Genomic DNA, 23,290 nt, shown 5'->3' with positions numbered 1-23,290 from the left:
TGTCCTTCAGCCACCCGGCCGGGCACTAAGCAAACGTAGGGCCCGGGGGCCTCCGCTTTCACCGCTTGCACGCCAAGGCAGCTGGGCCCGGCTCTGGCAGGGCCCAAGCCCGCCTGGCTATTGCCCAGCCTGCCAGGCCCCCTCGGAGCAGGGTCGGGGCTCTGGGAGTGGCACCAGGCGAGGGGCGGGCTGGGCACCAGGGTGGGCACAGGTGGCCAGCAGGGCCCAGCGCGTCCTTCATGGTAACAGCCCCGGACTTTATTGTAGGCCGTGCCAGGCTGGGCTGCATGTGGGCAGAGCCATTGCATAGCCCTGCGGGGTCCTCTCCAGGGCCCCCGACAGTGCCAGGGGGCTCCCCTGCCCAGCCAGTGCCACCATCCACTGGGGCTCTACCCGCTGTCCTCACCTGCAGCCCCTCGCCGTCTTGGTGGGGACCCTCCCGAGAGCGAACATGGGGGGAAGGGGGCCTTAGCCCCACAGCACCCCTGAGCCCGCTCTCCAGCCCCTGGGAATGGCCCCTTCCCTGTGCCCCAGCCCCACAGCGCCCCCCATGGTCCGGGCTCGCCAGCCCCACAGCATCAAGCCGGGGGGTTACTAGGGAAGGACGGGGCCAGCCCTGCACACACCCGGCTGTGGGGTCTGCCCCACCTCAGTCAACGCCCGGAGTGACTGGGCAGCAGCTGTGGGGCTTGGCCCTGGGGCCTGCAGCAGGCGCTGGGGGGTGGCTCTGGCTCCTTGGACTCCCCAGGCACTCGGAGCTCTGGCACCGCTCTCGGGGGGGCCCCGACAGGACCCTGGGGCAGTGTGTCACCCCTCAGGGCGCGCGCTCACCAGGGCAAGCCCCCTTGGCTACAGTGTCTCCTGGGTCTGACCTCGGAGCGTTCAGCCCCCCTGTCCCACGCTCCCCACAGTGAGTCCACCGGGCTGGGACGCCTGGGGCAGCCTCACCCGCCCCCAACGGGGCCCTGCACCCCCCCTCCGCAGCCAGCACTGACTCTCAGCCAGCCTGGGACACAGGAGGTTTATTAGTGGTCGGGAACAGCACAGAAAGCAGGAAGTTACAGCAAAGTCCATCTGGGGAGGGGGGGGGGGGGACCAGAGGCCTGGGCTCTCCCTGAGTCCCAAACCCGGAGAGTGTCCTGCGGCCCACAGTCTGCCCCCCAGCCCAGTCATGCCCAGTTTCCCCTCCTCCGGCCTTTGTTGTCTTTCCGGCAAAACCAGTCACCTGGGCACCGCTGGGCCAGCTGGCTTCTTGCCCCAGCTGTCAGCTGCTAAGTTACAGAATGTCCGTCCTGAGTCCCACCACCTCCGTAATGGTGCCGCACACTGGGGAAACTGAGGCACACACTATTCATACAACACACTACGCAAATCCCCCACTTCATCCTAGGCTGCGCGCTGGTGGCCCCCTGGCCAATGCCCGGCTGGGAGCGAGGGGAGGGGGCTACCTGTCTCCAGGTGCCCACCCACACTCAGACCTGCCCAGCCCGGCTCAGGTCGCTGCTGTCCTCACCCGGCGCCACCAGCGGCTCCAAGAGCTCCTGGAAACTCAGCGTGTTCCTGTGGAGAGACCAGCGTGGGTCAGCGTGGGGCCGGAGAGCCTGGTCCGAGCTTGGGCCAGCATGGGGGAGGGGCAGCCAGCTCTGGGCCAGCATGGGGGAGGGGCGGCCAGCCCTGGGGGACAGGGTAATGGGGGGGGTTGTAGTCGGACAGTCTGGGCCAGAGTTGGGGCAAGCAAAGGGGGCACCCTGGGGCCAGACGGAGCCGGGGGGGAGGCGGGCAGGACGGCCAGCACAGGGGTGGGATGGCCCAGGCCAGAGCTGGGGGTCTTGACCCCTTCCCCCAAGCCGCACTCCCCTCCTGCCCATGCTCCCCCTACCCCCAGGCCGAGATGCCGGGGCGGGGGCATGGCAGGGACCCCAGCCCTGCCTCGGAGCAGCCAGTGGGCTGGAGCGAGAGCCAAGACGCCAGGGCACCCCTGGCAGCCGGCTCCCCGGCCCTGCGCTGCAGGACTGCTTCTCTGGCCCCCCCGGCCGGCCCCCCAGCCGCGCCGCTCCCCACGGACACCTGCCTGTGGCGCCTGGCCTGCAGGCCGTGCGTCCGCTCCCGCTTCACCTGCTCCAGGTGCTGCTTCAGCGCCTCCCTCTGCTGCGCCCGGGCCTCCTGCCAGGGGAACCGGTCATGCTGAGCCAACGCTGCCCGGGCCGGCCCCGGGCTCCTGCCCCGCCCAGCCTGCCCCCCAGGCACCGCCAGCTGCCTGTGGGAGCTGCTGGGGGCACTTCTCCGGCCGGCCAAGGGCCTCAAGCGTGGGGGAGCAGAGCCCCAGAGAGCGCGGGGCAGGGGGGCAGGCCACCTCCGTGAGCCCCAGGCAGCCCCCTGCCCCACCTAGGGAGGTGCCAACTCTGCTGGTGCATCTGTGCCCTGCCCCCCATGCCGGGCTGGATCCCACCCCCCATCATCCCCTGGGGCAACTGCCTTCCCCTGCCCCCCATGCTGGGTTGGATCCCTCCGCCCACCCCCCGGTGATCGCCTCCCCCCGGCCCCATGCCGGGCGGGACCCCCCGTGGGCAGCAGACGGGCACTTGCCTGCAGCTGAGGCTCCGCAGGGGGCTGGGGTCTCCCCGGAAGAGTCTCCACTGACCGGTGCCTGGCGATGGACAGTCGCTCCTGGAACTGCGGGGAGAAGGGGGGGGGGCGGCTTGAACCCGAGCCCGAGAGAGACCGGGGAGGGGGCAGCACTGGGGGTATCTGGTGAGGGCCCACCCTGCTGGGTGAGGCGTGTCCCCTTCTCCAGGCACACAGCGCACCCCTGGGCGCTCCTGGGGCCTGGCAGGGGACTGGAGCCACCATGGGGCTGGAGAAAGCCCAGAGGCCAGGGTGGGACCCAGCCGGCCCCCAGCTCTGTTCAGGCCAGGGCAGAGGGCGCAGCGCCGGGTGGGGTGCCAGCCTGCCCCAGTGTCGCACCCCTGCCTGGCCCAGTCTGTGCCTCGAGGATCCCGTCCCACCCCCAGGGCAGTGCCAGGGGGCAGCTGGGCTGTCTGACCCCCACGCCGCAGGGGCCGGGCCCAGAACGGAGTGACACGCCCCAGCCTCACCCCCAGGGGGCGCCCTGGGCAGGACACGCCCCTGCCCCCCCAGCAGGGCCCAGCCCCCCACCTCACCCGCAGCAGCTGCCGCTCCTTGTCGCGCCGGTGCCTGCGCCCCCCCTCCAGCTGCAGCTCCGCCAGCCTGCGCACGGCCTCCTGCTGCTCCCTCCTGGAGGGGCGGATAAAGGCCTTCTCCCGGCGCAGGGGGCTGCCCCGCGGCCGGCCCCACGGGGCGGGCAGGCCGGGCTGCAATGGCACCAGAGGCGTTAGGGACGGGGAGGCAGGGGGCCTGGCCAGCTGTGCGAGACACCCCCCCCCCATGTGCCTCTCCCCCCACGGGTGACCCCTGAGCGCAGCCCAACCCCCAATCCCCCGGGCTTCCCAGGCTGCACCCCCCCCAGGGCCCCATCCTGCCCATGGGTCTGTGCAGGAGGCACTGTGACGGGCACCGCGCTAACCCCGCAGTGCCCGGGCCAGGGAAGATGGGCATTCAGGCTGGCACCAAGCCATGGTCCAGCTGTGACTCTACGGGGCTGGGACACGGTTAGCGGGCATAGGACAGGCCCATGCCAGGGTCAGCTGGGGGGGTGGCACCTGGGCCCTGTCCGCTCTGAGCTGGGACACCCCCGCTTCCGGGGTGAGAAGCAGCACCGTTCGCTCCCCAGCTGGCAGTGCCCGCTCTGATGGGGGACGGCTGCGTACCCCTCTTGTCTCCAGGGCAGGCTCCGGCGGCAGCTCCCGGCACTCGGTGCCCCAGTCTGCTCCCCTCAGGTCGGGGGGCTCCAGGCAGGGGGGGGCAGGGCTGCGGCGCTGTGGGGAACACCAGATCCCTGAGCAGGTTTCCCACCCCAGCCACCAACCCCCTCTCCTGCCTGGCATGGGGTCCCTGCAGCCCATGGCAAAGGCCACACCCCCTCCCCACCATGGCCACACCCCCTCCCCACCATGGGCCCCGCCTCCATCCCCTGCCCCCGGGCTGCCCTTCCCACTGCCCCTCCTTACCCAGCAATGCCCCATGGCTTCTCCTCCACGCTCGCCGTGCTGGGCCCCCCAGCCGGGGCTCGCCCCACAGCCTCCAGCGCCGAGGGCTGCCTGATCCCACGCTGGGGCATCCCAGGGGCTCTGGCCAGGATGCCCGGGGCTGGGTGGGGAAGGCCCAGTGGCTTCCGCTGGCTCCAGGAGCTGACGGGCCTGTGGCCCCCGCTGGGCAGCACCCTGGGCTGGCAGCGCCTCCCTGCCCCACTGCACAGGCTCCCGCGGCTGAAACACCCCCTGGTTCCCGTGCCGGGCTCGCTGGGCCTGCAGCTCCCGGGGCCCACAATCCGCAGGCTCCCTCTGCAGTGTCCCCTGGCCCCGCCAGGGCTCCAGCGCCATCGGGGCAGGGCCCTGGGGCTCCGCTGCCTCCAGTTCCTCCAGCGGCTCAGCAACCTCCGGCTCCTTCATCTCCACGGGCTCAGCGGCTCCTGGCTCCCTCGGCAGCACCCCACAGGGCAGCAGGGCTGCTGGAGCCCTCCGCGGGGTGTCCTGGAGCTGGAGGGTCAGTGGCCCCCTCGCCTCCTGGGCCGCCAGCTCCCTTCGTTCCAGGGGCTCCAGGGCCTCCGGCTCCTGCTGCCAGGACCCCCGGGGCTCCTCACCCTCCGGCTCCCGCTGCGGGGACCCCCGGGGCTCCTCACCCTCCGGCTCCCGGGGCTCCAGCACCTGGCACTGAGCAGGGTCCACCTCCAGCAGCAGAGCTCCCCAAGGCTGGGCCGCCTCGGGTCCTATCAGTGTCTGGGGCAGAGGAACCTGGGGACCCCCAAGTTCCCGGGGCCCAAGAGCCTCCCTCAGCAGAGCTCCCTGGGGCTGACAGGCCCCTGGTCCCCATCCCTTGAGCTCAGGGACCTGGGGAGCCCCTTGTCCCTTCCGCTCCTGGAGCTCTCGGCTTTCCCGGGGCTGGAGTGGCCCCAGCAGAGTTTCATGGAGCTGTGGGACCCGTGGCCCCCCCAGCTCCAGGGGCCGGATCACTTCGGGGTCCCCCCGCAGGTGCCCCTGGGCCTGGAGCGGCCCTAGCTCGAGCCGGGTGGCCTCTCCCGGCAGCATTGGCTGGAGTCGAGGGGCCGGCAGCTCCTCCCCGTGCAGCGTCCTCGGGGCCTGGACGCTCCCTGGCCCCAGCAGCGGGGCTGGTCTCAGCTCCCTCGGTCCCTGGGGATGATCCCCGGGGGGGCCCCTCAGCACAGCTCCCTGGGGCCGAGGGGCTCCTGAGGGCTCCATCAGCTGAGCCCCCTGGGCCCCCCACGACTCCGGCTCGCTCTGGGGAGTGTCCCAGGGCAGAAGGGGCTCTGCCACCCTTGGGCCCTGGTGCACGGGGCCCGCTGGCTCCCTCCCTTCCTGGGCCCTTCCTTGCTCCCTCTGCAGAGATCCCTGAGGCTGAAGGGGGTCTGGGGGGCCCCTCACTTCTTGGGGTGCAGGGGCCTGTGGCTCCCGGTGGAGCTGACTGGCCTGCTCCTCCCTCCATCCCTGTGGAGCGCTAAGTTCTGACTGCGGAGCCCCCCGGAGCCGACGGGCCCGCGGCGCCTGCTGTCCTTGAGGCTCCCTCAGCAGAACCTCCTGGGGCTGAGGGACCCCCGGGGACTCAGGAGCCTCCGGCTCCCTTTGCAGCCTCCCTGGGGCCTGCCGGGTCTCCAGCTGCCTCTGTGGGGACTCAGGGGGGTCCAGCCCCACCAGCTGCCTGGGCTGAAAGACCAGTGGCTCCCTCTGTTCGGGGGGCTCAAGAGCTGCTGGGTCCCCTTGTGGGGTCCCCTGGGCCTGAAGGGGCCCCTGCTCCCCGTGTGGGTGCCCCTGGGGCTCCTGGGCCCTGGGCTCCCCCTGGGCCTGAGACTCGAGGGCCTGTGGATCTTGAGGCGCAAGAGCCGCAAGTTCTGCCTGCGGAGCCCCCTGGAGCTGACGGGCCCCCGGCGCCCTCTGTCCTGGGTGCTCGAGGGCCTCGGGCTCCCTCTGTAGCCCCTGCAGGGCCGTCAGCGGAGACCCCCGCGGCGGCCGAGTTTCCGGCTCCCCCCGTTCCTGGGCCTCTGGTGCCGTCTGTGGAGCTCCCTGCGGCTGAAGCGTGTGCAGCTCGTTCTGGGCCGGGATGAGCCGCTGCCCCCTCTGGGGGGGTCCCGGGGCCTCCAGCCGACTCCGCTCATGGGGCTGCAGGGCCCCCGTTTCCCTCTGCGGCAGCTCCCAGGCGGGAAGGGCCCCCGGCTCGCTGCATGGCATCTCCTGGGGCTTAGACGAGACACAGCCGGGCATTATAGACCCTGTATGGACCCCGAACCCCAGGAGACCTCCCAAGGCCCGGTGATAAACCCACTGCCCTGCCTGGGGCTGCTGGGGCCCCTCCCCCCCCTCCCCCCTCAGCCAGAGCCATGGGGAGCCCTGCCCCAGAGCAGCATGTGGGGGAGGTTCAGGACTGGGAGGGCAGCCGACGTGTGGGGGCTAGGCTGGACACAGCGCCCCCTAGTGCCTGCCCTAGGGGCCGACAGGAGCCTGGGTTCTGCTCCCCGGGCTGGCGTGTCGCCCGTGCAGCCCCTGGCCCTGGTCACACGGGCGCTGTCCCGAGCCGCCTGCCCGAAACCAGCTGGGTCACCCTGCGTGGGCATCATGCCAGGCCGGGACATGGCCGCTGGCTCTGCTGCGGGCGACCCCCCTCCTGCCCCGCGGCACCCTGGGAATGAGGCTGGACCGCGCCCCATTCACCTGCACACAGCTGGCTCCGGCACCACCCCGGCCTGCCACCCCTTTGCCCGCCGAGTGCCAGGGGGGCCCCTCGTGGCTCGTGCCTTGAGTCCAGCGGGAGCTGGGCCGCGCCGCCGCTGGTTCGGGGCCCGTCGGGATGGAGGACGCAGCCTGTGATGAAAGGAAACGGGGAGTGAGGGAGCCGGTCACGGGGGCCATATCGCTGCTGTATGGACCGGCAGGAGGGGCAGGGACAGTCATTAGACACCGGGCTGCTCGGGGGGGGCAAGGGCTCCATCGCCCCCTCTAGCCCTGAGGGACCCGATGCTTGGAGACAGGGGCTGGGGGGGAGTCCCAGCTGAGAGCCGATGGCTGGGTCCCACTAACGGAGCTGGACGGTGGGGGGCTGGGGGGCTGGGCCCTTCTAGCCCCAGCTTCATCCGTGCTGTAAAGCCCAACCCCCTCCTCGTCTCCGTCGGCAGCATGGCCCCCCTACCCCCCCATTGCCCCCGGAGTGATGGACCCTCACTGCCGAGGCTCCTGGGACCGAACAGTCAGGTTATCGGGGGGGGGGTCTTGTCCCCCTGAGCCAATGGGGGGCTGCTCTCTGGGGGCTCGCACCCCCCCGAATGAGGCAGGGTTCACACCTGGGCTGCCCATTGCCAGTACTGCCAGGCTGCCGTCCCGAGAGGGCACGGTGCCCACAGCGGGTATAACTGTGCAGGTTCATCTGGGCATTCCCTCCCCATGGCCTCGCTGACCCCCACTAGCTGCTGAGGGCTCTACCCGTGGGGGCAGGGGACAGCCAAGCGGGGGGGCCAGTGAGCCAGCCCGTGTCCCAGCCCTGGCTCTGGGGAAGGAAGTCCCAGAGCACCCCGGCCCCACGGGGATCCCTCTGTCACGACCAACCGGCGCCTGGCGCCACCAGATCTGCCCCCCCTTCTCTGGGCACGCGGAGCCATGGCACAGGGGCAGCGGGATCCGCCAGCGGCTCCGCAGGCCAGGCACGGCCCAACGCCCCCTGCCTGGCACGGCCACTGGATCTTCCCCACAGCAGCTCCCACCCCCCACCCCATGGCTCCGCGACCATCCCAGCCCCCCCATGGCACTGCACTGTGCCCAGCCCCCCCGCACGGCACCACACTGTGCCCAGCCTGCCCCATGGCACTGCACTGTGCCCAGCCCCTCTGCATGGCACCGCACTGTGCCCAGCCTGCCCCATGGCACCGCACTGTGCCTAGTCCCCCCGCATGGCACTGCACTGTGCCCAGCCCCCCTGCATGGCACCGCACTGTGCTCAGCCCCCCCGCATGACACCGCACTGTGCCCCGGACCCCCCGACGCAGCACGTGGCTGTGAGGTGCCCGGCACACACTGCCCGGAGCCCCGTGGCCGTGCAAGGTGCTGGTCCTGCCCCCCACGGGCCACGCCACATCCAGCCGCGCAGCCAGGCCAACGGCCCAGCGGCTCCAGTGGCAGAGCCTGGCACCAAGGCAGTTCCTCAGCGCCAGGCCGGCCCGGGGAGCTGGGTCGGGCTCACACCTGAGGATGGAGCAAGAACCAGGAGGCGCTGGTGTAACCCAGGTCACAGGCCTGGCAGCCACCCTGGCACCAGACATCGCTACTTCCCTGGGGCCACCACCTCCCTGGGCCGTGCCCCACGCCACTGTGCCCACTCCCTGTGCCCCCCCAGCCCCTCCCTCGGCCGCGCCCCGCACCCGCTCACCGTGCCCACCAGCCCCTCGATGGCGTCACTCAGCTCAGCCTCCTGCACGTGCTTTAACTCCCATAGGCTGGCACCAGCGCTGTCCTGCCACGTGGCCTCCGCCTGCCCGCTCGCCTCCAGCCGCCATCTGCGGGGGCCGGTTTCCCGCGGGGGGGCAGGAAGGGCCCCAAAGCCTCCTGCAGGGGAGGAGCCAGAGTCACCGAGCCGGCACAGGAGAGGGCGTGAGCCGGGCCTGGGCGCGAACCGGAACTAGGCGAACACACGGGGGGACTGGCGTGTTGGGGCTCCGGGGGCTGGAACTGGAAGTGGGTTGGGGGCGTAGTTCGAAGCCCCTGGCAGGGGCAGGGAACTGAACGGGCTGCAGCCAGCGGCCCGGAAGGACGGTCCCATGCTGCTGCGTTCCTGCCTGTACCCACCGGCTGCGCTGGCTCAGGACGACCCACACGTGCTGTCGGCTCCGGGGGCTGCAGTGACCGGACAGGGGCATCCCGGCCTCTCCTGGGTCTGCCATGGCTCATCCCCGCGGCATTGGCCTGGCACCTGCCGCGGCGTTCGCACGCACTTGCTGGCACAGGGCTGCTCACACTCCCGGGCACACCCAGGGCCGTCCTTAGGCTTTAGGGGCCCCTACGCAGGATTATTGGACTGGTGCCCCTGTGCCCCACAGCAGCCCGGGCTCACAGCCCAGAGTCACCGTTCCCCGCAGAGCCTCCCGGACCCTCTGCCTCACGCACAATGCACTGCGCCAGCGCATCCTGCCTAAGGACACTGCAGTGCGTGCTGGGTGTGTGGGAGCCAACCCGCTCTGACCTGCGGTCATGGATAGGGGGTGAAGCTGCCGCTTGGGGAGGCCAGCGTCCCAGCTCACCTCTTCTGCCTGTGGCCCCGCCCATAATGCAACCAGGCCCCGCCCCTACTCCACCCAGGCCACGCCCTCTCCCCACTGTCTCCCTCCTCTCTTCCCTCCCCCCACCCTGCTCACCCCCTTCCAGCCAAATCCCTGAACCCAAATGAAGCAAATGACATTTGAAAACCCCCACTCTTTCGCAATTTCTTTCTAAAGAAAATGGGGCCTGTTTTCCACTGCCCGCCAGACGGTGACGACTGGACATGCAGAAGGTACCGAATTAAAAGCACTAAACTCGGGAATAAAAAATGTCAGTCCTGGGTTTTTTCATCTGCCCTGAAGTTTGTCAGAGATTTATTTGCAAAAACTTTGTGTTACGGGCGCGTCAGCTGTCCTGAATACAACATTAACTATTATGGAATACCTGATGCAGCACTTCTCTGGTTTACATTTTCTCAATCAGTATTTCTCAGCTGATTTTCTATTTGAAATGTGCGCTTAGGCCTTCAGACAGTAATCAGTCCAGATTACTGCATATTTAACTCACGGAAACAAAGACATTCTTTTCAATCAACCAGTCCCAGAGGTTTAGTGCGTTCAGCACGATGTCCATTGCGTTTAGAAAAAGGGAAACGAATGTACTGTGTGTGATCTCCATAACAAGAGACATGTTCATGAAATGTCACCAACTTTAAAAAAGATGTTTCCAAAGATTGTAGGCGTAACTGAGGATTTGCTATCTTACCAGGTACTGATTGGGCTGGAGGGTTCGCTTAAAACGAGTTCATCGGCTAGTCCGAAGTAAAGAAAGGGAGACTCGTCTGGCAGGAAAGGGATGTTGTCCCGTTCAGGGCTCTCTCTCTTCAAGGATTTTTTAGAGACGTGGTTTTATCACCTTCACCAACTCACCAGTGAAATATTTTTAGAGCAAATTTTACACGACGGTCCTGTAGACCGACATGTTCTGAGGAAATGTGACAGTGACGCACAAGTGGTTTTGTCAGTCAGTTCAGAAACTGACAGTGGATCCCTGAGGGTTGGCAAATGCCTGTGAAACGGCTCCATTCACAGTTTCGATGTTGTGCTAACAGGTCTGGGGGCCGGAGGCTTTTTCACTTTTCAGTTACTAGATCCCTCCGGAGGACCATCCCCAGGCTGCGGCAGCCAGCTGTGGGAGCTGCAGGAAGGGTCAGAACAGGGATAGGAAGAGGCGGCGGGTGGACACTAAGACCCAGGGGTGCCCCAAATTTTCAGGTGCCCTACGCAGCCGTATGCCTAAGGATGGCCCTGGGCACACCCTTCCACCCCAGCTCCAGGGATCCCCCGTGGCGCCGGCAGTAGTAGAGCTTTTACCCGCACAGCTCCCGGCCAGCAGAGGGTGCCGGTCAAAGCCTGAGTCGATGAGCCGCTCCCGGCGCTGAGACCAGCACAGCCCCCTCCCCAACGTACCTGCTGCCTGCCTGGCTGCCTCGCCCAGGGGCCCCCCCGCAGCGGCCACCTCCTCCAGGGCACAGCAGAGCAGGGGCTGGCGCGGACAGGCTTGGGCCTGGTTCTGCGGTGGCCGCAGGCCAGCCAGGCGTGCCTGCCATGGGAAGACAAGAGGGGGCAGAGCGGGCCCAGCGGGGCTGCCCTGCCCAGAGCACGGTGCCAGGCAGAGCAGCAAGGGGGGCCCCACCTGGACCCAGGAGAGCCTCTGACAGCAAGACAGGGCCCAGGGCAGTCACAGGGGAGTGGGGGGGGAGGGACACAGATCTTCGGGCTGTGGCTGGACCCCCGCCCGGCTCCTACCTGTGCAGCTCCGCTCCACAGAGCCTCTGCCGCGCCCGTCCAGCTGGGCACTGCTCGCCGCCCCGCCACCAGCCTGGGCCCGGCCAGCGCCTCCCGCCACAACGCCACTGGGACGGGCTCCGAGTCCCAGATCCTTTCCAAGGAGGGGCCAGGTTAGGTGCTCTGTCCCGCCCGGCCTGGTCCCGCAGGGAGCGCTGGGGTGCAGCAGTGCCATGGGGCCTGGGGGACAGTGAGAGCGCCAGCCGGAGAAGAGGAGGCGATACAGCGGGGCCAGGAGTCTCCCCCAGTGAAAGGCAGCTCTGGGGCTCTGCATGACTGCTTCCCCCTCCCTGTGTGGGTGCTCCCCAGAACTGCGACTGCTGCCTGGAAGGAGGTGTGGGACTGGACCCACCCCGCCCGGCCATGGGGCTGGAGAAGACGTGGGGAAGCCTCTAGGTTGCTACTGAAAGAACAGACCCACAGTCGACCAGGGCACCGGGGCACCCCCAGAGCAGAGCGTGGCCGGTGGGGCCAATGCCCCACAGACGCCCTGCTCGGGGTCAGGCCCATGGGCCCATCTGGCCCCGTGTCCCACTCCCCTGGCCTGGGTCAGGCCCATCTGGCCCCGTGTCCCGCCCCCTGCCCTGGATTGGGCCCATCCAGCCCGGCTTCCTCCCCCCCGGCCTGGATCGTGCCCGTCTGGCCTGGCTCCGGCGCCATTGTGGGTTCCCCTGGGCCCTGGCTTGGTGCCAGGGGCTCCGGGGCCGAGAAGGTGCTGGTGTCCGTGGGCCCGGCTTCTTGCAGGCAGCACAGGGCCATCTTGTGTGCCTGGGGATGGGGAGCTGGTGGTGGGGCTTCACCCCGTGCCCCCCGACATGTCCCACCATGGCACGTCCCGGGTTACCATGGGGCAGGGGCAGGTCGGCGATGCCCCTCCCCCCCCGCTCTGGGCTGCCCCCCTGGCTGTACCTGGCTCAGGGCCTGGGGGGCACCGTGCTGGTAGACATGGGTGAGGGGAGGGCCGCAGTGCCGGGGCGGGGGGTCAGACGTACCCATCCAGGACCTGCCAGTGCTGGCGCATTGCCCAGGGGCACAGAAGGCTGCTGTCCTCGGTGCCCGCGCCCTGCAGGGAGAGAAGGTGACCGGTGAGTGTCTGGCAGGGGGCACAGAAGGGGCACAGAGGGGGTTCTCCAGGGATGAGCCCCCCCATAGCACAGTTGGCTCTGGGTCCTGGCTCTCAGGCAGACCAGGCATGCGGTGAGTTCGTGGGGTCTCAGCCTGGAGGCCAGGCATCCCCGCTACCCCCTGGGCATCACTCTCAGGGTGAACGGGTCCCGGAGCCACAGCTACCCGGCCTTAGAGCAGCTGGCAGCCCACGTGGGGCTATGGGGGGGCTGGCAGCCGTGGGACGAGGCCCCATGACCCAGTGGCCCAGCCCCCAGTGAGGCTGAATGCCAGTTCAGGGGCAGGGGGTCGTGACTCCCCCGGGGGAAGCCCCGGGCACCCGCTGGCGATGCACTCTCCCTCGGCCCCCTGGCAGCGCCCGCTCCTTACCGTCCCGCCGGGGCAGCCTGTCTCTGGCTCCACTCGGAGTCTCTGCCCGGGGGCCCAGGCCGGCTCTGGGTGTGGCTGGGGGGCTACAGAAAGCCAGGCCTTGGGGAGAGGAGACAGACAAGGGGGGTCAGTGCCAGGCCCCCACCCAGCCCTGTGTCCACTGCCCCCTCAGCCTGCTCCTGCACTCAGTCCAGCCCCCCGGCTCCATTGCTGCCCTTGGCCGCCCCTCCCCAGATTGCAGCTCAACGCCCGGCCAGGCGGGGGCATTGGCAGACTCACTGCTAGCAGCGGAGCAGAGAATAGAACCCAGGAGTCCTGGCTTCCAGCCCCCCCACCTCCGTGCTCTGCCCACTAGTCCCCCCTTCCCCACAGCCCTGGGTACCTCTATGTCTCGCCAGGCCAGGCCATGCCTGTGTTCCCGCAGGAAGCTGTGCCAGGCCTGCCCGCTGGCGCTCGCTCCCGGCACCTCCCGGAGCAGCAGCTCCGCGTCGCGGGCGGGCAGGCGCCCGTCGCCATCAGAGTCCAGCAGCTGGAAGTCCCAGTAAAGCTGGGGGGGGGGGGCATAAGGGACAAGGCTGAAGTCAAAGGCCCCCCTCCCCCTGGCTCGCTGGCCCAGGGCCAGCCCCTGCCAGCAGGCAACAGTAGTGGGCTGTTATCCCAGCATGGTGGGCAATGGGCTCTGTCCTGGGTCACATCAACGGTAGCTCCCCCTCGCCCCTGTGCCGAGTCGGGCTGTCGTGGGGGGGGGGGAGATGTGGGGCCCCTGGGGAGATGAGGCCAAGGGGTCGTGTCAGCCTGGATCCAAGGCCCCCATCGGCCGCAGATGCCCGTGGGGTGTCTGCAGAGGGCAGACGGGTGGGGAGACGCTGCGGAGCCGGGGAGCCAAGCCGGAGTGGGGGAGCATAGGGGGCAGATGGTGGGGAGATGCTGCAGAGCCGGGGGGAGCCCAGGGGGCAGGATGCAGACGGGGCTGGGGGTGGGGGGAAGAGATGCTACAGCTCAGCTCTGGGAGCCACCGAGCGAGCGCAGGGCCGCAGCCAGGGGGCGAACGCGGCTGGACCCCCAGGGCCACGGGAGCCCAGGGCTCAGCCCCTCTGCCACACAGGGCGGGCCCTGGGATGGGGGCACTTCCTCCCAGCCACTGGTGGGGCGGGCGCTGGCTAGGACCTGGACAGGCCACACAGTGACGGGCGCTGCCACAGGGGGGCACTAGAGAGCCAGGGGCTGCCCCCTTCCCTGGGGTCTGGCTGCTCCACGGGTCACAGCCCTGCCTAGATCCCTGCCCCACTCCACAGGGTCTGCCCCAGCCCAGCTCACCTGTGCCCGTAAGTGATGCCGCCATCCTGCCACCAGCAGCGTCTCCAGCAGCATCTCGGCGCAGAAGCTGCCCTGGGGCCCAGCCCCACAGCCCTGGGGGGAGAAGGACTCAGAGGGGTGGGGACTGTGCCAGCAGCACCCGTCTGCTCCCCAGCAGCTGCTGCAGGAGGGCACAGCAGGGGCCCCGGGAGGGGGCATCACGGCAACGTGCAAACTGGGCACTGGCAGGCAGGGTCAGCCCCAGGGGGACTGAGTGGGGAGCCCAGGGCTGGGGTAGCAGGGGGCTGTGGGTCGGGAGTGAGGGGCATCGGCACAGCTGGAGGGTAGGGGGCTGCGGGTCGGGAGTGAGGGGCACTGGCAGAGCTGGGGGGAGCTCAAGGCTGGGGTAGCAGGGGGCTGTGAGTCGGGTTTGTGGGGCACTGGCAAAGCTGGGAGGGGCAGGGGGCTGCAGGTCGGGAGTGAGGGGCGCTGGCAGAGCTGGGGGTGGGGAGCCCAGGGCTGGGATAGCAGGGGGCTGTGGGTCGGGAGTGAGGGGCGCTGGCAGAGCTGGAGAAGGGGGGAGCCCAGGGCTGGAATAGCAGGGGGCTGCGGGTCGGGAGTGAGGGGCACTGGCAGAGCTGCGGGGAGCTCAAGGCTGGGGTAGCAGGGGGCTGTGGGTCAGGATTGTGGGGCACTGGCAGAGCTGGGATAGCAGGGGGCTGCAGGTCGGGAGTGAGGGGCACTGGCAGAGCTGGGGGAGGGGAGCCCAGGGCTGGACTCGCAGGGGGCTGTGGGTTGGGAGTGAGGGGCACCGGCAGAGCTGAGGCAGGGGGCTGGCAATGGGGCTGCGGGGTCCAGCTCCGGGAGCCAGTCCGGCCCATGGGGGCGAGGGGGAGACCAGCCCCCACGTGGCAGCTGCCCAGATGTGGCAGTGATGGGCACTGAGAGACGGAGCAGCTGTGCGGGGCCGGTCTAACCTGGTGCGTGGCCCCTGGCCTCTGGGCCCCCTGCGGGTGGAGGCCGCGCAGCTCCTGTAGGCTCGGGGTCCCCTGGGGCACTGGGTCCATCTCGGGCAGCTGGTGGTCAGCCAGCCTGCGGGGGAGGTGGTGATCAGCTCCCCTGAGGCTCGGAGCCAGGACCCTGCCCCCCCCCATGGCACCCCACACAGCTCCCCGGCATTGGGCCCCAGGACTCCCCCCAGTGTCTGGCGCTGCTGGTTTGATCCCAGTGATGGGGTCACCCTGGCACCATGGCCCCCAGGGGCTCAAAGCCTGGAGGTGGCTGGGCAGCCCACACCGGGCCCACAGACTTGGGGGGGGGGCCAGACCGACCCAGGGAGGGCCCTGCAGGGTGCCAGGGCTGGGAGCCTGGCCCGGGCTGGCAGTGGGCTGACGCCCCCCGAGTGGGCAGTGCCTGTGTCCCCAGCCTGCAGCGATGCCCCGCAGATGCTCACGAGGGGTGTCCGAGAGGCTTCAGCCCTGAGCAGATGCGGGTGCCTGTCATGCTGCCCTGCACCCATCACCACAGCCTCTGGGCCGTGCCTGGGGGCAGCTGGTGCCCAGGGGGGATCGTACCTGGTGGTGGCTGTGTCGAGCGCCCGGCTCCCCGGCTGCTGGCAGCTCTTCAATTATACATGGGCAGCAGGTGTTGGGTTCCGGACATCTGAGCTGCTGGGGGGGCAGCTCCCTCCCCTGCCCAGGGCTCTGCCAGGTGACCTCCTGCCCCCACCTGGCCCAGGGGGTGCCCCACCCCAGTGGGCAGCCTGTGGTGCTGGGGGGTGCCAGGCCCCGGCTGCCTGGCGAGCATCTCTGGGGCTGGGCGCTGCAATGGCCTGTCTGACCCAGCGTGACGGGCGCAGCTTGGCACGGCTCTGCCGTTCCTCCCCTGGCACCAGCCCTTTTGCTGAGGGTCCCTGGCCGAGCTCCTGGCATCAGGGCAGGGGGCAGAATGGCCCATATGGCTGGGAGGGGATGAAGAGAACCCGCCCCTCCCCCACCCATCAGGGCATTTCGTCAAGGACCCTTCAGGGAGGAATAACAGGATTTCTATAGCAGCAGCCAGCCCCAGTGACCTCCCAGAGCCGGGCAGAAAACCCAGGAGTCCTGGCGCCCAGCCCCAACCCCCTCTAACCGCCCCTCTCCCCTCCCAGAGCAGGGCAGAGAATCCAGGAGTCCTGGCGCTTATCCCCACCCTGCTCTAACCACCCAACTCCCCTCCCAGAGCCGGGCAGAGAACCCAGGAGTCCTGGCGCTTATCCCCACCCCGCTCTAACCGCCCCTCTCCTCTCCCAGAGCCGGGCAGAGAACCCAGGAGTCCTGGCGCCCAGCCCCACCCCGCTCTAACCGCCCCTCTCCCCTCCCAGAGCAGGGCAGAGAACCCAGGAGTCCTGGCGCTTATCCCCACCCCGCTCTAACCGCCCCTCTCCTCTCCCAGAGCCGGGCAGAGAACCCAGGAGTCCTGGCGCCCAGCCCCACCCCGCTCTAACCGCCCCTCTCCCCTCCCAGAGCCGGGCAGAGAACCCAGGAGTCCTGGCTCCGGCAGCCCACACTGTGGGAGATCAATTCCCGCTCTCTGCGGATCTCCCTCCGAGCTGGACTCTCCTTTGCCAGCGTGGGGCGCTGGCTGACAGCAGCGTCGCTTCGAGAGGCTGGCGTGGGGCTCTGTGCCAGCTGCAGGCAGCCTCCCCCCGGAGCATCAGTGGCACCCCAGGGGGATGGAGAGAAATGGGGGGAGGTTATAGAGCCGGTGACAAGCTGCCATCCGGGGAGAGGGAGCTCCGCAGGGTGCCAGGCAGGCACCACTAGTGATTTCACAGCAGCAGGGCCCAGGGGCATGGGCGGGGCAGGGCGCAGTGCCCTGGGAGACAACCCGCTGGCACCTGGTGAGGATCTGGAGGGCACCTGGGAAGGGGCATAACCAGAACGTGGCCCCAGGTGCCCAGAGCACTGCGGGGGGCGGGAATCTCTGCCCACAGCAGATCACCCACTGCGATATGCATGGGCATGGCTGGCACCTGGCCGGGGAGCTGCACCGCAACCCTTGGGGGCCAGGCGGGCAGCAGGGAGCCACGGCTGCCAATGCACCCCTGGCAGGCGCCCGGCCAGGGCCACGCACTGCCACGAGCTAGCTGCCCACGCTGGGTCATGGGCCACAGGCCCCCACCGGCCAGAAGCCGCTGCCCAAGGACCAGACGCTTGCCCATGGTTACCGCTTTTATTGCCGTGGGCACGGGGGGGGGGGGGTGAGGCCTGGCTCAGCCCCCAACGCACTAATAAATACACCCGCCCGCGCCCAGCCAAAGGGGGCACCGCCCCTGGTGCCTTGCCCCAAGTCCGGGGAGACGGCCAGCCCGTCTGTGCCAGGACTCAGCACCCGTGTGACTGGCTCATGGCACCCACGGTGCCCCCCGGCACACAGCTCAGCCATTGGGTGCTGGGCAGGGTGGATCCAGATGGGGGACTCCATGCCAGCCTGCGTGTCCAGCAACAGTTGTGCCAGGGCACTGTTACCCCAGGGGGCCTGCAGGACCCGATGCTAATGGCATGGATGGGACACTGAGGCCCAGGGGGCGTCGGGGATAGAACCCAGGAGACCGGGCTCCCCACTCTGTGCCGCCGGGTTGAGGAGAGGGGCCTGAAGCCATTGCAGTGGGTGTGTGGGGGCCGTGCCCTCCCAGCCTGGCACCCTGCCCCTCCTGTACTACAGCCACCTCCATGGGAAGGGAGCCCGGCCTGGGGATGATGATGGGGAGGGGGCGCCAGACCTGCCCCACACAGAGCCACTGGGGGGGCAGCAGCGCCTGGCATTTCCTGCCCCTTGAGGCGTCTCTGAGCCTGGCTGGGGCAGCCTGGGGGGGGAATCCCAGGGGAAAATGGGGGGACAAGGGGGTGGCAGGCACCAGGCACCAACTGGGCACCAACTGGGAATGTGGCTGGGCCCAGGGCCATGGGGGAGGGCGTGGGGGTCCCGGGGGCTGCGGGAGGAAGGGTGGCCGGGCCCGGGGCCATGGGGGAGGGCGTGGGGGTCCCGGGGGCTGCGGGAGGGAGGGAGGCTGGTCCTGGGGCCATGGCGGAGGGCACACATCCCGGGGGCTGTGGCAGGGAGGGTGGCCGGGCCCGGGGCCATGGTGGATGGCGCAGGCGTCCCCGGGGCAGGGGCTCGGGGGGCTCAGAGGCTGCCGTAGACGACCTGGGGACAGGCCTCGGGCAGGACGCAGTGGGCCTCGTGCTCCACCCGCCCGGCGGGGCACTGGCACCCGGGCATGCAGGGCGTGAAGCAGCGCGACTCGATGGCCCCCAGCGGTGCGTCCTTGTTGTAACACGTCTTGGGGCAGGGCGGGCCGCACTCGTCGAACACGTAGCCCCGGTCCTGGGGGCAGCCGACGGCTGCGGGGAGACGGGGGGGTCAGTGCCAGGGCTCGGGGCGGAGGGAGGCAGTGCTGGGACCTGCCTACCCCCTCACCCCAGGCTCAGCCCTGAGGGTGAGAAGCCAGAACTGCCCCCGCCGCCATGAGGCCGCACTGAATTTCCTCAGTGGGGTGGGGGCAGTTTCTGTGTCCCCACATCTGGGCTAGCACAGGGCCTGCCCCCCACAGGTCCTGCCCCCCCAATCTGAGCCAGCCCAGCGCCTGCCCCCCATAGGGTTCCCTCTCCGATCTGAGCCTGCCAAGGGCCTGTCCCCCAATCTGAGCCAGCCCAGGGCCTGCCCCCAGCAGGGCTCCCCCCCCACAATTTGAGCCAGCCCAGGGCCTGCCCCCCACATGGCACCCCCCCCGGGCCCGCCCCCCCCCAGGGGCTCCCCCCAATCTGAGCCAGCCCAGGGCCTGCCCCCCCAGGGGCTCCCCCCGCTCTGAGCCAGCATGGGTCCTGCCCCCCGACCTGTGGGGGTCAGTGCCGGGCCGGGGCTGCGAGGGTTTGGGGGGAGGATTGGGAAGCGCTGCCCCCCCTCACCGCAGAGCGTGGGCGAGCGCCAGCGCAGAGCCAGCCCGGCCCGGCGGCACAGGGCAGCGTAGGCCTCCAGCGCGTCGCACAGGCACTGGTCGGCGCCGGCCCCGCAGGCGCACAGGTCGTAGACGCAGGCGGCGAAGAAGGGCTCCGGGGGCACCAGGGGGTGGCAGGGCTCGAATGCCCCCGACTTCAGCACCTTGCAGCGGGCGTTGGCCTCCTTGCGGGCACGGTAGCCGGCCTCCTTGCAGGGATCCACATCCCGCCCGTCGGCACACGGCCCGCCCGTGCCGTTCCCGCTCTGCACCTGCCCCAGAGACGCCGTCAGCGCCGGCAGGGGGCAGCGCCCCCAGCACCCTCCCAGCCTGGGCCTGGCAGCCGCCTGGCTCTCTGGGGGACCCAGCAGAGCCCAGGGGCTGCAGGGAGGGAGAGCACGGGCTGGGGGACCAGCGCCCCATGGTGGCGCTAGGGGGCGCAGTCCTGCGAGGATGGGGGGCTCAGCAGGGGGAGCTCTCCCCTGGCAGTCAGTGCTGGCTCCAATACCCTGGTGTGGCACTGGGGGGTGCTGCAGGGAGCAGGGCAAGCGGGGCTGTTAACCCGTGTCCTGGCTGTCTCCTCCCTTCTGCCTCGAATCCCCCCTAGTCGGGGGTCACAGCCCTCACTCCAGGGCACCTGGGGGTCATGACGGGCACCCTAGAGGGATGCTGAGAGCTTCCTCCGCCGGCCCGGTCCTGGGTGGCAATGTGGGGGGGAAAGGGAGCTGGGACGGGGGGCGATGGGGGGAAGGGAGCCAGGCCGGGGGGGCGGGCGATCGGGTAAAGGGAGCTGGGCTGGGGGGTGTTATGGGGGGAAGGGAGCCAGGCTGGGGGGCAATGGGAGGGAAGAAAGCCGGACTGGGGGGGATTATGGGGGGAAGGGAGCAGGGCCGGGGGGGCGTTGGGGGGGAGGGAAGAGAGCCGGGCTGGGGAGGGTTATGGGGGGAAGGGAGCCGGGCTGGGGGGCAATGGGGGGAAGGGAGCCAGGCCGGGGAGACGTTGGGGGGGGAAGAGAGCCGGGCTGGGGGGGTAATTGGGGGTTAAAGAGCCGGGCTGGGGGGTTCATGGGGGGAAGGGAGCCAGGCCGTGGGCGGCCGCAGGATCTGTCTCTGTGCTCCTGGGGCGGCCCCGCCCGGCCCCCGCTCACCCTCCAGCTGTTGCCGAAGGCGGCCTCGGCGCGGGCCAGCTGCCCCGAGCGCAGGCGGGCGTCGTCCTGCGGGTGGCCGTTGAAGTCGCCGCACAGGCCGCACGTGTGCCCCTTGTAGGTGCCGGGCACGCTGACCTCCAGTTGCGAGCGCCCGCTCCACAGGACCTGGGGGGAGAGGGGAGATGGGCAGCACCCCACCATGCGGGGCACAGAGCCCAGCCAGCTGCTGGTCACGTGCCGCTCCGCCTGCCAGGCCCAGGGCTGGATCGGGCACTGCCAGGAGGGGTCTGCAATACCCGTGTGGCAGCGCCCTCCCGCTGGCGCAGCCTGGATTGGGGGCCCGGCGACGGCACCCCAGCGGGCAGCAGCAGGCAGGGGACCCCCACGCCCGGCCGTTACCTTCACCCCGATGTTGGTGTTGAGCAGGATGGTGTTGGTTTGGCGCTCGACGTAGAGGTGGGGCTCCTTGAGGAAGGGCAGGGTCACCACCTGGCCGTCCACCTGGGAGGGGAGAGCAGTGCCTCAGTGGGCACCACAGGACACCGGGGTCCCACCTGTGCAGCCTGGCTCCCTCCTGCCTCTAGGTGACCTCCTGTAACCGCACCAGGGCCCCGCCCCGCCCAGCACAGGCTCCAGGCGACCTCCCCATAACCGCACCAGGGCCCCGCCCAGCCCAGCACGGGCTCCCGGCGACCTCCCCGTAACCACACCAGGCCCTGCCCCGCCCAGCATGGGCTCCAGACCCGGCTCCAGTGGCGGGCAGAGGTTCGGGGTGCAGTGGGTGTCCAGCCCGGCAGCGTTGCCCATCTCACCCTGACCAGCCAGTCCTGCAGCAGCTGCACCATGACGTCCCCGACTCGCACTGTCACCTCCTTTGTCCAGGCCACGCCCGGGCGCCCCCTGTCGTCATTGGTCACGTGGATGCTGCGGGCAGGAGACGGGCCCAGGGTCAGTAGGCCGGGGTGTGAGTCGGGGGGCTTTCCTCGGTGGGCTAGGGTCAGAGCTGGGAACAGAATCCAGGAGACCAGGCTCCAAACCTCCAACCACTAGACCCCACTCCCCTCCCAGAGCTGGGGATAGGACCCAGGAGTCCTGGACCCCAGCCCCCTGCTCTAACCACTAGCCCCCACTCCACTCCCAGAGCTGGGACAGAACCCAGGAGTCCTGGATCCCAGCCCCCAGCTCTCACCACTAGGCAGCCTTTCCCTTCCCCCCAGGCGCCTGGCCCGGGGCTGTTGCCCAGGTCAGCCACGCCCCCTCTCACCTGAAGTCCCCCCTCTGGCAGTCCTGGGCCAGGACGTAGGTGCAGGTGCCCTGGAAGTGCAGCAGCCGCCCGTCGAAGGTGCGGTAGTGCGGGTCGCCGAAGGCCAGGCAGGTGGCGGGGCGGGGCAGGCAGTGAGGGCAGCACATGCCTGGCGTTAGCGCGGGCGTCTCATCCTGTGCGCACAGGGGCTGTTATGGGGATGCGGGTGCCAGCCTCTGCCCCCTCCTGTCCCTGTAATGCCCACGGCTGGCTGCCCCTCTCCCATCCCCCACCCGGCCCCGTGACCCACCGCTGGCTTCCACCCTTCCCACCGCCTCCCACCCCCCGGCGTGGCTTTGGGACCCCTCACGGGGTAATGGGGTGGGCAATGGGACACCACTCACACCCCAGTGGCCAAGGCAAGTCCTCACTGGGGCCCCTGACGCGCCCCCCCTGGGCTGGAGGGGAAGGCCAGCCAAGGAGCTCGACCAGCGGGGAGAGGGAGGGGAGGGTCTAGCCGGGCCCCGGCCCGAGCGCCCCACTCACCGCGGCGCAGGCGGCCGGGGGGCAGCGCTGGCTCCGGCAGTGCACCTCCCCAGAGACGCAGGTGCAGGCGGTGCAAGTGTCCACCTGCCAGTGCTCGCTGGCCTGGTACCGCTGGCCCTGGTAGGAGCAGGAGCCGTCCGGGTCTGGGGGCAGAGCATGGAGCCAGCATTGTGGGGCCCCCCCAGGTCCAGAAGACAGCGGCCTGGGGGCAGCGCCGGGTCCTGACAAGGTGGCAGCACTGGCACGGCGCAGGCAGGGGCAGCAGGTCTGGCCCGCCCAGCGAGGGGCCGGTGATTCGAGCAGGGCACATCATGGGAGCCAGGACTCCTGGTCCTCCTCCCAGCACTGGCCCCTTCCCCTGCTCTGTGCCTCAGTTTCCCCACCCGGGGTGTAGGGCTGACACTGGTCAGCCTCACCGCAGAGGCTGTAGGGTGACCAGACAGCAAGTGTGAAAAATCGGGACAGGGTGGGGGGTAATAGGAGCCTATATAAGACAAAGACCCAAAAATCGGGACGGTCCCTATAAAATCGGGACATCTGGCCACCCTAAGAGGCTATGACGTTAACCCCGCTCAGACTGGCACCAACGCAGCCGAAGGCGCCATCTGTGCACAGCCCCTCTAACCTCTTCTGTGCTGCCCTCCGGGATCTGCCAGCGAGGGGCTGGCACCGTACTGGGCACCCCCCCGCCCCTAGGGAGCCTGGCATTGTGGAGTCCCTGGCCTGGCACCCCTCCTCTCCTGGGACGTGGGCCCTGCACCTGGCTAGCCCACCAGGAGCAGCTCCTACCTTGGCACTCGTAGCAGCAGGAGCCGGGCATCTGCACCTTCCGCAGGCCGCCCTGGCACTCCACGGGCTCGCACTCTGCGATGTGGCACTCCACGTGGCCCCGCTGCACGGCAGAGACACCAAACAGGAGTGGGAACCCGGGCCCTCGGGCAGGGCACCCGGCAGCCCTCTGCCCCTCTCCACCCCGGCCAGGCATCCCCACGGCGCAGAGGGCACGATAGCCAGTCTGCAGAGGGCACGCCTGCTGCGGGGGGGCTGCTCCATCCTTTCCACACTGAGAGGCCTGCCCTCTGCCCCCCAAACACACCCCTTGGCCTCGCAGGCACACAGGCGGGCACGCCCCCCGCCAGTTCAGTACCCCGCCCCCGCTGGCTGGGAGAAGGCAGCCCAAGCAAGGTGCCACATGGCCTGTCCGGGAATCCCTGCCACAGAGCCAGGACTCCTGGGTTCCCCTCCAGGCCCTGCCGCGGGGCCCAGGCGAAGCCCCTCCCTGCCTGGCGCCTGGGGAATCGCTGGCTGGAGGGAGAGGGGTAGGGACACAGACACACCAGGCTGGGGGCGGGAAGGGAGCCCCCAGGGCACAGACGCCCCGGGTGGGGGGGAGGGGATGCCCCAGGG

The 23,290-nt window shown here is 69.7% G+C and overlaps 1 protein-coding gene across 1 annotated transcript in view; it reads right to left on the bottom strand.

Annotated features, from left to right (window-relative positions):
* Positions 1 to 18,000: 18,000 nt before the first annotated feature.
* The window catches only part of KCP (kielin cysteine rich BMP regulator), a 63,635-nt gene continuing 58,345 nt past the window's right edge, over positions 18,001 to 23,290 (bottom strand). Inside the window, exons 39-46 of the mRNA XM_029913620.1 lie at positions 22,673 to 22,775; positions 21,884 to 22,026; positions 21,359 to 21,531; positions 20,907 to 21,018; positions 20,494 to 20,595; positions 20,095 to 20,259; positions 18,919 to 19,219; positions 18,001 to 18,354 (exon numbers count right to left, since the gene is read on the bottom strand). Coding sequence (XP_029769480.1) covers positions 18,137 to 18,354; positions 18,919 to 19,219; positions 20,095 to 20,259; positions 20,494 to 20,595; positions 20,907 to 21,018; positions 21,359 to 21,531; positions 21,884 to 22,026; positions 22,673 to 22,775 — 1,317 coding nt within the window. The 3' untranslated portion in view covers positions 18,001 to 18,136. The remainder of the gene's footprint in view (positions 18,355 to 18,918; positions 19,220 to 20,094; positions 20,260 to 20,493; positions 20,596 to 20,906; positions 21,019 to 21,358; positions 21,532 to 21,883; positions 22,027 to 22,672; positions 22,776 to 23,290) is intronic.

The sequence above is a fragment of the Terrapene carolina genome, unplaced genomic scaffold, assembly GCF_002925995.2.
Source record: "Terrapene carolina triunguis isolate 2854851 unplaced genomic scaffold, T_m_triunguis-2.0 Scaffold750, whole genome shotgun sequence".
NCBI lineage: Eukaryota > Metazoa > Chordata > Testudines > Emydidae > Terrapene > Terrapene triunguis.
This window is presented reverse-complemented; position numbering and strand designations above follow the sequence as displayed.